Below are 15958 nucleotides of genomic sequence, written 5' to 3'. Positions count from 1 at the left end.
GGGTGCACCGGTTAGTCGAGGTAATTGAGGTAATATGTACATGTAGGTAGAGTTAAAGTGACTGTACATAGATAATAAACAGAGAGTAGCAGCAGCGTAAAAGAGGGGGGAGGGGGGACAATGCAAATAGTCCGGGTAGCCATTTGAGTAGCTGTTCAGGAGTCTTATGGCTTGGGGGTAGAAGCTGTTAAGAAGCCTTTTGGACCTAGACTTGACGCTCCGGTACCGCTTGCCGTGCGGTAGCAGAGAGAACAGTCTATGACTAGGGTGGCTAGAGTCTTTGACAATTTTTAGGGCCTTCCTCTGACACCGCCTGGTATAGAGGTCCTGGATGGCAGGAAGCTTGGCCCCAGTGATCTATTGGGCTGTAGCACTACCCTCTGTAGTGCCTTGCGGTCGGAGGCCGAGCAGTTGCCATACCAGACAGTGATGCAACCAGTCAGGATGCTCTCGATGGTGCAGCTGTATACCTTTTTGAGGATCTGAGGACCCATGCCAAACCTTTTCAGTCTCCTGAGGGGGAATAGGCTTTGTCGTGCACTCTTCACAACTGTCTTGGTGTGTTTGGTCCATGATAGTTTGTTGGTGATGTGGACACCAAGGAACATGAAGCTTTCAACCTGCTCCACTACAGCTCCGTCGATGAGAATGGGGGCATGCTCGGTCCTCTTTTTCCTGTAGTCCACAATCATCTCCTTTGTCTTGATCACGTTGAGGGAGAGGTTGTTATCCTGGCACCACAAGGCCAGGTCTCTGTCCTCCTCCCTATAGGCTGTCTCATCGTTGTCGGTGACCACTGTTGTGTCGTCGGCGAACTTAATGATGGTGTTGGAATGGGTTTATGAATGATTAGCCTGATTTTAGATATTTTGCATCACCACCACCATTAGGCCTAATACTTCATATTATAGGCCTGATACAAAAGCTCAAACAGACCACCTCCAGCACCTCCTACCACCTCCATCAAGTAACCTAACTTAACTTGTCCCCCTGTTTCGTTTTAGCACTGGAAATATAGCCTATACATACAAGCACGTAGCTGGTCAAAGGCAGGCTATGCACAGGTGAGGTTGATTACAAGCATTTATCAAGTGAGTTATCCTTTTGGAAAGCAGAAATGACTCATGCGTAATTATACAAATATCATTGGATTTTTGTAGCCGAGATGAGATACTCATTTAAGATATGGGTTGCCAATTTGACACACCTATTATTTTAGATATAAAATAAGAAAAACATCAACTAGAGTGGGAAAAACGTCATACTGTATGTCAATTGTATAGGCTACGGTTCCTTGCAAATATGGAGGAAGAGGATTTAAGAAAAGCATACTCATATCACCTTTCGGTGGTAGGAGAGTGGATGGCAATCAAGTCGATAGACAAATTAACGGGAACCATTGGTAGCCTAAATGTATAGGTAGCTTATAATATTTCTGTACAAGCCCAATGTCTCTAACAGGTTTTCCTCTATCGGTGATGAGCATAGTCATTTGGTATGAAAGAAGAGTGTACCGCTGAGACCCCTTGTTTGGTGCCTAAAAGCCATCTATTATTTATTTGCTGAGATTCGTAAAATTCGATTGGACGTCGTCACTTGTGACAGCGCGGATTACCACAAGTGATTGGTCTATTGCACGTGTGTTGGCACTCACGTGCTTCCGGTTGGTGTGAGAAAAAAAAGTGTGTGAGAGGGATAACGGGTTTTAGGAGAGTTTAGAAAGATCGCGCTGACATACATTAGAGAAAGCTAGGGACGACGCTGCTGCGCGCGATGTGTATTCAGTCGTCGTAGCGCAGGGCTATTGTGACACTTGGATCGCTTTAGTAGACAACATGTCGACAGTGTAGAACATTGTCTCATTTATCAAAAGTATTTTATATAGGCTTCCTTCATAATATAGTCAGAGATCTTTTTTTGTTTGCTATTATTCGGATACGGCATTGAGCAACAAGTAGAGTTTGGCGTGGAGAGTTTGCGCTCCAGCCAAAATTGTTCCAGTTATGGAAGAGCGAATTGATCAAAACAGCCGTGATTCGACTGAGGGAGAGAGCGTGTCCCTCTCCCCAAATCTACCATCTCCTCCAATTTTGCCCCACCAGGCAGCACAGCAAGTACACAGAACCACAAACTTTTTTATTGACAATATTCTGCGGCCAGACTTCGGCTGCAAGAAGGAGCTTGGGAGTCGGGAGCGGGCGCAGACCTCGGGCAGAGAAAACGTCAACCCCTTGGTAATCAGGCCATCTCACGCGAGTAGCCTTTGCCAGGATTCCAACTGCAGTAGTGACAGTACTTCGTCGTCGTCCTCGCCGTCTTCGAAACAGAGCTCGACAAAACAAGGTGAAGGGAATGGGACTACCACGACGAGATATGGAGACACCGCGTCTATAGTGGTTGTGAATGCCAGTAATGGAGGATCTCCACCCGCTAAAGAATCTACGCCGATGTTATGGCCTGCGTGGGTTTACTGCACGAGATATTCGGATCGACCATCATCTGGTATGGCGCTAGTTTCTGAATAATTTTACCCCTGCACGTCTGAAATGTGAAAGTCCGTTATTTTGGTTATGTTAGGAGTAGGCCTAGCCTATAGGCCAATTTGAACATCGTAAACATCTCTCTCTCTCTCTCTCTCTCTCTCTCTCTCTCTCTCTCTCTCTCTCTCTCTCTCTCTCTCCTCTCCCTCTCCCTCTCCCTCTCTCTTTCTCTCTCTTTCTCTCTCGCTTCGCTCCATCTTATAAATTAATTCAATTCGTGAGCGTTACGCACGATAGGCTAAATGAAGAAACATACCTTGCAAAAGCTAATAATAACAGTTGCCAAAACAACAAATAAGGATAGGCCTGGATTATCATAGTAGGCTAGACTAGACATATGCCTATAGTACTTGCCATAATATCTCTAACAATAACACACACAAACACACACACACAATTGCCACTATGTTTTGGTAAGAGCATTTCAAACAAAACGATTAATAAGACCTGGTAGAACATGTTAAGAAGAACAACTGGGCAGCAATCTGATTCTCCTCCCTAATTTGTATTATTCTCCTCAAAACAAAACAATGCCGAAAACTGGTCCGCCATGTTATCATATTGTTTATGTAAAACTCATTGAAAAGTTTTGCATGGACAAGACAAACTTGAAAGGAGTGGACACCGAAACGTCCACTTTAACTGACCTCGTTTTGTTTTACTATCTTGTTTTACTTCACACCATATGCCTATACTGACTGTTAACTATTAGGCAAGCCTTCGATGAAGGCCGTCTCCAAATCGGACAAATTGCTAAATATGTACGAGAAAAAAAAAGGATAGATTAATCAAATAGTTTAGTCTATATTATCTACATAATCCAACCATCATGTCGTTCGATTAGGCTACAATAGCTGATTTATTTTCACCTGACGAACATATTGATGGGCCTATGGTGTAAATCAGGGGTTTGTATAGACTGCCTTGTCAATATGATTGGGGGTTTATTTTCCACAATCGTTATGAACTTGACATGGGATTCAGAATTCAGAAAATATGTATTGATTGACTAAAGTGATTGATTGACTGATTAAGCTATAAGATTTAGGCCTAGCCTATATAACTTGAACAAAACACTAGGTCTATTGGTTTCGATATCTTTCGGGATTGATATCTGGTAAAACAATGTAGGCCTACGAAAATGGAATTAACCGACAGACAATATAATTGTTTTAGCTAATCAAATAGCCTAGGTTATATTTTCGGCAAGTAGGCCCTAGCCTAGCCTGTGTATGTGCTTGCTATTGTAGGCCTACTACTGTTATTGTATTCAGAAAAGTAGCCTATATCTGCAGGTAAACGTGACCTCTGTCGTTACATGTTAAGCTATTTTGGCCCATGTTGTTCCAAATTACAAAATAAAGATGACGTAGGCCTACAGTCCATAACGCAGATTAAAATGTCCAATCAAAGTATAAGGCTATATAGGCTAGGTTTATGCGCAATATCTCGTGTTTATGATAGCAGGAGAAGCCTATAGTTGAGTTTCACACAATACAGTATCAAACTGTGATTTAAACCGTATTCTACAATCAACTGACTGAATTGGGATCCGCAGCTTTTTTTTTTTGCAAGATACGGCCTAATTGTGGTTTTTATCCTATATAAAATAGTTTTTTTCTGAAATGACAGCCTACATTTTGTTGTGTTGTCTGCGTTTTAGGAGAAGCCAATAGAATGGATGAATAGTAGGCCTATATTAGCTATGCGCTAGGCCTATATAGCTGTTTGGTAACAAGTTTTCAGAAAGTGTGTAATAAAAAGAGAAATAATTAGGCAATAGGTTGATATAATTGAAGGACTAGTATATTCGTATTAATAATAACTTCAATTGAATATACAAGTATCTTCTTTATCGCAATATTAGCACAGTGTAAATGCTACATTATGAACCTCTCAGATGTAATTCTGTGTAAACTACATGGCTGTCGATAGAATAGCCAAGTATCTCAATACCAACTTGCAAAACAGTAGCCTTACGTTCCAGTGCAATGGCGTTTTTGATAGACCTATTGCAATGTAGGCCTAAGCATAGCCTAGTGAAATAGTAAGTAACCAAATATGTTGCCGTATTTTGTTTACTTTTACATTCATGGCACCGAGTTTTTATTACACACATTGATGGAATAAGCTCGTTAACTGACGGAGAAATAGTGGCTGAGCTGAGGCATAGGCCTACTATTGCTAAGGATGACTTACGCCATACTGTGTGTTCTCGTGCTTGCGCCGGTCTGCAGGTTTACAGAAGAAAAGGCATGCAAGTCAACAATAGTCTATTAGTGAGTATAGGCATATAGTTTGATATTATATTGATGTTATTGATATTACCCTACCTGTCTTAGGAAACGATTAAATTCGTAGACCACATATAGCCTAGGCCTAAACATATGCGTAAAATAGGCACGCAATCGAGGATAACGGGCTTTCACACCACTAGGCCTACATTTAATTGTTTTGACGTTTCTTATATGTTTTTGGTTCTGTATTATGTCATTGGAAGATATTTGTTACTGCATTTCTTAGATGATGAATATTCAAATGATTAAATTAGGTCAATACAACTGTTTATCATTTAGCCTTTTTGAAATGGGTGGGGGCACACACACTTTTTTGCACCTTGCGCCTGGGGTAAAATGCTCGCAATGACTGCAAACACACAGCAAACACACATTTAGGCATGAACAATATTTATTACATTGCATTACTCCATTGTTTTAGTAATGTGTAAATGAATGTTTGTTGGGCCTAGGACTAACTGATATTTACGTGTTCGTTTCACTGTTGTTTCTACATCAGGCCCAAGGACACGGAAATTGAAAAAGAAGAAAAATGAGAAAGAAGACAAGCGACCCAGAACCGCGTTTACGGCTGAACAGCTGCAGAGACTTAAGTCCGAGTTTCAGGCCAATCGCTACATAACAGAACAACGGAGACAGTCACTGGCCACAGAACTGAATCTCAATGAATCCCAAATAAAAATTTGGTTTCAGAATAAGAGGGCAAAAATCAAAAAAGGGAATGGCTACAAGAACGGCCTGGCTCTCCAACTCATGGCCCAAGGACTGTACAACCATTCCACAACGACGGTCCAAGAGGAGAAGGATGATAGCGAGTAATTTCCCCCCTCGTGCAGGGCAAAATAGACGCTGAACTGAAGCAGAGTGCTTGAACTCTTTTGTGAACTGAAAACGAAAGAGGTAAATACGATTTGACTGGGACAGATGCTATTTAAAACCGATTTCTGTTTATGATACAGTATATGGACATAATTATATAAAATACGAACATTATTAAAGTTTATATATAGCCAAAACAATATGACGTTGTATATATTTAATTCCAGGTAAGGTTATGTCTGTATCAATCCCTACTTGCTGGAGATTTAAACTTTTCTTTTACTTATGATGTTGTTGGCCATTGTTTTAGTATAAGTGTCTGGCTCATAGATTTTTTTGTGATTTCTGTCGCCCCTCTCCCTAATCTCTCACTATTCTACAGACTGCGTTTCTGAACCGACGCGCCAAGCCAAAGATTTTAATATGTTCAGAGAATATGTAGTCTGAAATAAATAAAAAAATTTAGAATGTGCTACAGCTTCATTCGTCATTGAAATACAATACATAAAAGCGTAGTTTATGAACCGAGTAAAACTATTAGCTTTCAAGGCCCAGGACTAACACTATGTGGTTTAAATAAAGCCAGAAGAGACAATAACCTAATATGGGATATTTTGTTGAGCTTTCGGGAAAAATATAAGACTTCAGTGACACGATTATTTCCTGTGATGCAAAACAAACCTACTTTTTTTTTTAGTTTGTTCTGATATCTAAGACATGTTCTTCATCAACGAACCAGTGATAGACTACGCTTAGCTTTTTAATGAGTTAATTCAGATAATGTTGACATGCATATATTTCCCACGAGCTATGTCATTTGCTATACAAACATTGCTTGTTAATAGGACAGAGGGTCCAGGCCTGCGTCTCCGTGTGTAGCCTAGCCTACCTTATAGTCTATAGGCAGGCCTATATCCGTCAAGGTCACAGTGCACGCATGGAAGTTATTTTTTATTATTCGTTTATTGGGGGGAAGACACCTGCTTATTATCATTATTACTAATATTAGTGATACTAGTAGTAGTAGTTGTAGTAGTATTACGATTAGTAGGCCTATTATTATTGTTCTGTCTTCAATAATATTGTATTACTATGAGTACAAGCCTTATCTCGGCCTTTATCATTGGAATATACTGTATGTCTACTAGGCCTGCTTTTAGGCCAATAGTATAAGACATCTTGATGAAATTTGTATATGGCAGTGGTGGAAAAAGTACCCAATTGTCATACTTGCGTAAAAGTAAAGATGCCTTAATACAAAATGACTCAAGTAAAAGTGAAATTCACCCAGAAAAATACTAATTGAGTAAAAGTCTAAAAGTATTTGGTTTTAAATATACTTAAGTATCAAAAGTAAAAATATTTTCAAATTGTTTATAATAAGCAAATCAGACGGTACAATTGTATTTTTACTTCTTATTTACGGATAGCCAGGGGGCACACTCCAACACGCAGACATAAATTACAAATGAAGCATTTGTGTTTAGTGAGTCCTCCAGATCAGAGGCAGTAGAGATGACCAGGGATGTTCTCTTGATAAGTGAGTGAATTGGACAATTTTCCTGTCCTGCTAAGCATTGAAAATGTAACGAGTGCTTTTGGGTGTCAATGAAATTGTATGGAGTAAAAAGTACATTATTTTCTTTAGGAATGTAGTGCGGTAAAAGTAAAAGTAGTCAAAAATATAAATAGTAAAGTACAGATACCTAAAAAAAAACTACTAAAGTAGTACTTTAAAGTATTTTTACTAAAGTACTTTACACCACTGGTGTAACTGCTGGCTCAGTTCAGAACGTCATCATCTCTGTGTATAAGTTCATCATCTCTGTGCAGGCTATGTTGTGCTTTAAATAGCACTTTCAGTCTCCTCATGAAATATATAAGGATAATAAAGTCGACACGCTTAGGGGTGTTTAACTTAAAGGCTTGACTATATGACTACAAAAGTATTAAAAGCTTTTAGAGATAAACATACATGTAACAGAAGATTAAGTTCCACTGAAGTGAATAGTGAACACGTTGCAAGAATTCACCATATGAGTTAAAATGTTTAAGAAAAAAAAAACTAAAGCAATGGATGAGCAGAGGGACACACACGCGCGCGCGCACACTATATTGTATGATTGTATTGTATAGGATACTATCTCATAACTTGGCCTTGTGGTAAAGCAATATTATGTATATTTATTTATTTCCTGTTACTGGGGTACTTTCTCGAACAAGAGTTAGGTTGTCCTTTTGTCTAGCTTCTTGCCACCGTCACCAGACATCTTAACACATTGTAGTTATTTTTCCAAAATTGATATAATTTCACTTATTAAACTATTCCCGGCATTTACAAGATTCGATTAAAGACGCAGGTGGTATGGAGGAACGCCAAAAGAAGCAGAAGATCTAAGATCCGGACATTTTATTGGTCAGAGGAAAAGCAGATCTGTAAAGAGCATATTTCTGTAATAAAAAAATTATAAATCAAATTCCAACTGTATAATTTGCCCCTTTTCCGTGCATCCTTATCAGTTTCAATGCTCAAATTCATTAGTCTTGCTGCGTAAAGGGACGTATTTCCATTACATCTTGTTGCTATATAGGCTACTCTTGCCCTACCCTAGCCTACGTGAATCTTTTGGACTAGGTTCCCATTCGGCCTGTAACCTCCGTTTCTGTTTGATAAGCCTCCCCGTGCACCCTGGGACATGACACGCGTTGTTTTCAATGCCAGTATGTTGCTCATTGGGATAGCCTATAGCTTAAATGTCCCGAAGATGCAGCACAGGCCTTTGTGTCTGCATCTCAAAGCCCATGGGCAAGCCATAGGTCAGACCGGGAAGTCAAAACAAGTAATTTATATTTATAGCACAATCTATAGGCTACATTAGGCCTACCAGAGGTTCATTTAAATTCGAAGACAGTGATACTTTTTTTTGTTAACTTTCCTTGTTAAAATGTTGAAATTATAAATCAGTGTAATGATTCTCAAATAGGTTACTGGGTTTATCAGACATAGGCCTAACAAAAACAATTCGTTAACTTTCCCAGGTTAGCACTAAAGGACACATTTTCACAATAGTCTATTTTTTATAGATATTTAGCAAAAATGTAATAGAACAAGGTAAAGAAAAGGCTTGTACAGTCCAATCCAAGACCGGAGAGTGATATGGCTATAGTAGATATGGCAATTTATTTTACTTAACCTTTATTTAGACAGGGGGGGTCCCATGGAGGGAACCCAAGACCAAGCAATTACACAATCATGGCAGGAGCATAGGAAACACACAAAGATAAATATAGAAAACACAATCATAAAAAACAACCACATTCCTCAGTGAAGAGGTCCTTTACCAACAATCTGAATTGCCCCAAAGGCACCAATGCGTCCAACATAGGGTATTCTGAAAGTGAGGTGCGAAGAAACTAAACGCCATGTGCTTCTTAATCGATAGTTGTAGTAAAAACAAACGAACATTGCCTATAACACCTTGCAACTTTCGTTGAAATAGAGTCTAGGCCAGCCTAGTTCATGGACAGAAGAAGTAGGCATAGTAGCTACACCCATATAAGACACTTTTATATAGCCTTCTATTGAACTTGTTCACATATTAGGGTTACCTAATAGGCTACATAATACGACTTCGCTGGACTAATATCCACTTTTATCGAATATTAGGGCATTGTTTTAGTTCTCCCAGATACCTTCAACTTAGTTATCAATTAGTGAACATTATGCTTTGCAGGTGCATATAGGCTTAGGTGCTTTCCTGCGTAGGCTTGCAGCATTATCTTCTTTAAAAACTTCCCTGTGTGACAAAATGGGCCAGGATATTGCTATTTCCTGCAAATATGTAGCCTAGCCTATAGCCTACATCTTTATACCCCATGACACATGTTAATTAATTAAATAAATGTCTCTAAGTTAAATATACCTTCAACAACAAGCCTATATACTGTCTAGATTACTCACAGTTTCTCAAAGTAAGTGTAGGCAAATGCTATTAAATATGGAAAACCACATATTTTTTGCATTACCCCCCAAAAGCATTCTCTGTCTACTTGACAACGGACGTGGTTCGTAGCATAGTGCAGGTAGGAGAAAACAATGAAAAAGTTTAAATTAATATAATATGGCATGGATAATTTGTTCGTAATTTCCACTCCGTTCAAGATTAAATGCTTCTAGCTTTTTGAGGGCTATTTTTAAATTGATACATATAGATAAGTCCCTATTTATTAAAAATGGCAGGTTACTTTTTGATACTTGCTTACTCACTCAATTATTAAGGATGATTGCGTATTGCAGCAAGCCTGGCACAAGTGCAACACAATAGAAATGGAAAACTATGAACAACTGACAAAAACAAACCTTGAATGTTAGGATTTGAATGCATGTTTAATATCAATTGATATTATATAGGCCTATAGCCTATTGATTACAGGTCTTACTCCTGAAAGTGCAATTGCATTCATTCATTCATTTGATAATTAATTCATAATACAGATTTTCCAAATTAATTTGGCTGCGTCCAACACACACTATAACGCCTATTCAATTGAAATACATGGTCATGTACCTAGTTTATTTCGTTGGTCCTAATATAAGCCTATCTGTTTGTTACGTAATCAGAAATGAGTTCGGATTTAATTAATGGTTGCCCACTTCTCTGGAGAGGACAGCAGCCCAACCATTTAAACAGCCCCTGGGCTTCTCGTCGGTTTTGTTTTTAATTATTTCCAATGTTGTTCGAACTGCTCTGGGTTTTGACGTTCAATTAACTCCACGAGTTTTAATAAACACACAGGCACACCACTCATGCATCATTTATTTGAATAACTTCTGTTAACATTGGACTTGAACCATGGGTGGAGTAGCCTGGCAATTAATGAAAAATGTACAGCATTAATTAATTTCAGACATTTTCAGGACATTTCCAGTCACCATAAGCTTATTAATGTAGCCTAGTTATTGCGTATCCCACTTGTTTTCTTTTTCCCAGTATACAGGAATATTAAAAACATTTCAGCACAATGCATTATGACATCTTTATAAGACATCTATAGATAGAGAGACACAGTTCATACGGCACCGATACGCATAAATAATACATTTTCATCCAGCTCAGTGGTTGGTGCAGAAAAATATAATTGTAAGGTCATATTGAACAGTGGTTGGTGCAGAAAACATAATTGTAAGGTCATATTGAACAGTGGTTGGTGCAGAAAAATATAATTGTAAGGTCATATTGAACAGTGGTTGGTGCAGAAAACATAATTGTAAGGTCATATTGAACAGTGGTTGGTGCAGAAAAATATAATTGTAAGGTCATATTGAACAGTGGTTGGTGCAGAAAAATATAATTGTAAGGTCAAATTGAACAACTCTTTGAAGTATACTCGGTGACGTCTTTTCTCTATGATTGTTTCTGCCACTTTTTCTTTTATGTCAAATTTTGCTTCCACTATGTAGGCCTATTAATTATTGTTCTGCCTCGAATAAGAGTTTCACACTTTTGTGCTTGATCTCGATAGCTTGATCAGTCTTTGTCTATTCGTTAGCTAATGCTATCCTTTTTTGTTTGATTTGCAATTTCAAGAAGAATACGTTCATAGCCCAGGCCCACTATCAAAGTTTTAACCAATCAGCATTCAGGATTAGACCCACCCGTTGTATAAAGCCTAATATTCAAATACAACATTGAACTTCCACTCAAAGTGCGGTGAACAGTAGGATCAGTAGGACTACGAGAGCTGCACAGCTGACGGGTAGGCATATGACTTGATATTACATTACATGACATGACATGCTTGCCTCTTCATCGTTAATTGATCTGACAAAACACAGTGCAGTAAGTTGGAAAAACGTCACTGAAGATAAAATGTATTGGTTATTTGACATGTTATGTGTGCAAACCCGGATAAGAATTTACGAAATGATCTCGGAATCGCAAGGTGCAGAATAGCACCGAGTGACGCAAAGGGGGAAGTTATTCAGTCAATTCAAAATTACAAGGCTACTTTCCCCACCTAGTCATTTAGCAGATGCATGAGGTTTATGTATAAAACAATGGAACCCTGGGATCCAGTGCATACTTAGCATAGTCTGCCTTACAGCTACAATATGCCTTTAATTTATATGCAAATTAAAGCAATAAAAGAAGACACTGGAAATTACTCAATTTTAAGGGGAGCTGTAAAAAATGATTTTGCAGGTAGAGTGTACTGGATGCTAAGTGTACTAGCTGGATACAGAATGAGGTATAATGAAAAAGAAAACAAACATTGTTTTGTTATTTACAATGTAGAGAGAATGGATTGGGAATAGAGTTTGGGCCTTTTGAGGTTGCAGGCTGCATCACCAAGGAGAATTGCAGTTTCGCATGGTGTCCCTTTTGTGTGTCCTCTCCGACCAGCAAAGTCACGCTAGGGCAATCAGAGTGATGTGGATACATCAAGTGATGCTGAATAGGGCTAAAGTATGCAAATGAAGCAGCGAAGTGAGCTTTAATCCTGTTAGAGTACAATGTGGATGGAGGCTCAGGGGTCCAGGGCCTGTCTTGTTTTAATTCCTCATCTTCCCTGAACCTGTGTTTACTGTTAGGAACCTATTTCAAATCCATAATAGGGCCTTGGACAGATGCAGATAAACACACATGGACAGACAGACAGACAGACTCACACTCAGACAGAAACCTGGCATCAGACACAGACAAATGCACTCACAAACACAGACACAACAAAACACACACACACCTACATGCACACACACACACACACACACACACACACACGCACACACACACCACGCACACACACACACACACACACACACACACACACACACACACACACACACACACACACACACACACACACACACACACACACACACACACACACACACACACACACGCAGGCAGGCAGTTGAAAAGAGCTCCTTAGATCACTACCCTGTGACCATCCCACTGCTAAGTACAGAACCTTAGAGTAATCCCCTTCCAGCTGCTGCCTCCTGAATTATGGGAGATGCCTCTTTAGGGGGAGGGGGAGGGCTTAGAGAGACACAGGACAACAGTTTCAACACCCTCTCTTCTCTCCCACCCAGTGGAAAGTCGTTCTTTGTTCTACATCCAGAGATTAACCACTATCAGGACTGAAAACTAAATTGATAACCAATATGGAAATAATATGGAAAACAGGAAATCATATTTGGTGGTAAAATGGAAACGTGAAAACTCTTTCACCAAGTGGAAACACAGAAGTTTCAGGAAAGTCTCTAGGCTCAAAGTGGATGTAACCGATTCTCACTTTTAGAAATGTAAGAGGGTTGTGGCGGTGTGTCAGTGAGGGTTTGAAGCCCTTAGCCGATTCCCCTTAGGCCCCCAGGATGGGTGTCAGAGAGAGAGAGAAAGAAAGAGAGAGAGAAAGTGAGAGAGAATTAGCGAGGGAAAACGAAAGAGAAATAGCGAGAGAGAAAGAGTGAGAGAGAGAGGGAGAGAGAGAGACAGAAACAGAGAGAGCGAGAGAGGAGACAGAGAGAGAGAGAGAGAGAGAGAGAGAGAGAGAGAGGCTGGAGGGGGCTCTAAGGAGCATGCATGTGCCATGATCTCCATGGCAGAGAGGACAGGGGGAAGAGGGGAAGATGACTCATAGCATTTTATGGCCTGTCAATTGCACCACTCTATCTATGGGAGCAACACAACAAAGGTGGCATTGACAGAGAACCTCCCACGGCGCAGCTGAGATGGTCTGGGGGCACCGGGCAAAAACAGCCGTAAATATCCGACAGATAAGTACAAATTACATGGCGGATATAGGCAGCACCACTTGTTTGTTCTGCAAGTCAAATTCTCTGCTGCCTGTGCCACCAGCCACAGAAACACAGACATGCACGTCAGCTTATGTGTGAGGGAAGGGATGGGAAACTCTCGTCTTTGGAGAAAAGCCTATGGCGAGAGTATGGTCACGTCTAATTGTGAAAGGGGATGAGACCTGTTCTGTGCAGAAAATAACCACCAATGGCCAAAGAGTCATTCCCTTTTTGCAGGTGGGTGAGAGTATATTTATATTGAGTATATACAAGTATATTTTCTACAAATACAACAAGTAAGCTTGATTCAAATAATTTTTGAATTAAAAAGACAATAGAAAAACTGACCTTGTCTGCTGTTTTATCGATAAACTAATTGAAATAATGCAACTACCCAAAGTAATATCAGGCGCTTTTATTTTCCCATTGAGTGATGAAAATGCTTTGTTTTGTCACTGTCAGTCTCCAAGAATATGACACAGTGTACTCAATAACCCCAGTATCCATAACCTTCCCTTACTCTCTCTGAGGCGTACATGTTATTCGTAAGGAAAATGAAGAGGTCTAAAGGTTATAATTTGCTACATTGAGCTTGCTCTTTGGTAGACAGGATACTTTTGGACAGCTATATATCTTTAATTAATAAGGAAGCGACTTAAAATTATAGTATGTCCCACCACATATATGTGACAGTCACAAAATGTATTCTTCTACTTAAGTCGAGGGTAGAATAAAATCAAAAGAGTATTTTAGGTTTGATATTTTTCTTAAGAGAGACTTGGATATTTACGGAGTAGCGTATCCACTCTATTGTTGAATCGATGTCAAAATACATAAGCTATGGTCTGATATCTATACAATATAAATCATCATCTGAAATAAGATATTATAGTATGCTCACAATGTAAAATATTTACATTTTAGTCATTTAGCAGACGGTCGTATCCAGAGCAATTAGGATTAAGTGCCTTGCTCAAGGGCACATGGACAGATTTTTCACCTAGTCAGCTCAGGGGTTTGAACCAGCGATCTTTCTGTTACTGGCCCAACACTCTTAACCACTAGGCTACCTGCCACCCCTATAAAAGGCACAAATACCTGGGTTAAGAAAATAATAGTAAAATCGGTCACTTCAATCTATTCAATTCTGTCCAGTTATAGTGAATGTACTGATTCATAACTTTATTTACAAGTATACTATTAAAGTCATGATTTAAACTGTGGAATTGTACATTATGTACATTATCAATGTGTAATATAGCTGTACAAAACAAAAACAAAATATATATATATATCTGTACAAAACTTTTGGAAGTTTCAATTTAAATATAGAAATAATAGCTCTTCAATGGATTTAACATGCTGTATTTATAAATATATAATAAATTAGTAATATATAAAGACATTATTCAATTTAGATCTTACAAAATGTTATGAGAGATTTAGAAACTTGTTGAAAGGCATAATGAGTTATGAAAATAGATCACAGAGAAATGCAGCACTTCTAATTGGCTAAGAATTCCATCAACATAACCACATGTCTAACCATGACCAATCAGAAATAGCATTGAAAACAAGTTCACCAGTACACAGACCGAATATATGTTAAAACGGCTTTCCTTAGACCATTCCACTTGAGTGAAGACAGACACAAAACGACACAAACAACTTCTCTTGAGTTGATGAGTTCATGTTGCTTCTCATCCTTTGACAATGGCTGCATTACTCCAGAGGTGACACATTTATATTCCTTACAGGAAAAAACGCCACACTTTGAAGACTGCTAGTAAAATATTAACTCCATCCACAATGACATCTGCGGTGCACATTTCACATTGTCCAGACTCATCTTGACATTCTCTTTAAATGAAGGTCCACTATTATATACACAGATAGGTAAAGAGTAGGACCTGGGATTAGCATAGAGGCATATTGTATGGGTGGTCACCAGCACCTTCCTCTAACATGCCTTGGACATATGGAATCACTTCACCATCCCATGAAGTGAAAGTGGAGAGATGGAGGGATGGTGGAGGAGAGGCCAGGGGGATGTTGGCGTGGGCAGGCAGCTTGGCTGGCCACGTTTTCACCCCAGCCTCCTCACTTCAAAAGCAGGGGCCGTTGGGTAGATCGCTCCCTCGCTCCGTCTTTCATCACCCCGGCTCGGAGGTGCCGAGAGGTGATGCGAGAGGCGATTAGTCATATACAATTTACATATGCTTGTCATGGGCTCTCGTTACAGACTAGTGATGTAATCGCTAAATTGGCCCTCTGTGACCAAGCAGTATGGGAGAGTTCTTCTACACATATAGACACAGCAAACTATTCTCCTCATATACTTGATATACTGTACGTTAGCAAAAATAATGCCTACGTCCTGACATTAAATGAAAGTGAACAATATCTACTTTGTGTTGTAGATTACATTTGGAAAAATATGCAAAATATGCAAAAAATATACAAACTGTCTTGCACTTTTCAAAAGGATGCAGTTTATTCTG

The 15958-nt window shown here is 39.3% G+C and overlaps 1 protein-coding gene across 2 annotated transcripts; it reads left to right on the top strand.

Annotated features, from left to right (window-relative positions):
* Window positions 1–1708: 1708 nt before the first annotated feature.
* On the top strand, window positions 1709–6128 carry en1b (engrailed homeobox 1b). 2 transcript variants are annotated; one of them, XM_041869675.2, is made up of 2 exons: window positions 1709–2502; window positions 5337–6128. In XM_041869675.2, exons 1-2 carry the CDS (start codon window positions 2004–2006, stop codon window positions 5654–5656), a joined length of 819 nt encoding a protein of 272 aa, XP_041725609.2. In that variant the 5' UTR covers window positions 1709–2003; the 3' UTR covers window positions 5657–6128. The 2 variants fall into 2 exon arrangements, with proteins under 2 accessions (XP_041725609.2, XP_045081072.1); XM_045225137.1 differs by having other exon boundaries at window positions 5325–6128.
* Window positions 6129–15958: the final 9830 nt, after the last annotated feature.

The sequence above is a fragment of the Coregonus clupeaformis genome, chromosome 1 (genome assembly GCF_020615455.1).
Source record: "Coregonus clupeaformis isolate EN_2021a chromosome 1, ASM2061545v1, whole genome shotgun sequence".
In the NCBI taxonomy this organism is placed as follows: domain Eukaryota; kingdom Metazoa; phylum Chordata; class Actinopteri; order Salmoniformes; family Salmonidae; genus Coregonus; species Coregonus clupeaformis.
Note: the sequence above shows the minus strand (reverse complement) of the source record. Positions and strands in the feature narration are given on the sequence as shown.

Excerpts from the sequence above, each read along its gene's own strand:
- en1b (XM_045225137.1), top strand. The coding sequence starts at position 2,004 with ATGGAAGAGCGAATTGATCAAAACAGCCGTGATTCGACTGAGGGAGAG. Across the intron at positions 2,503-5,324 it reads TTCGGATCGACCATCATCTG|TTTCTACATCAGGCCCAAGG; the intron begins GTATGGCGCTAG and ends GTTTCACTGTTG.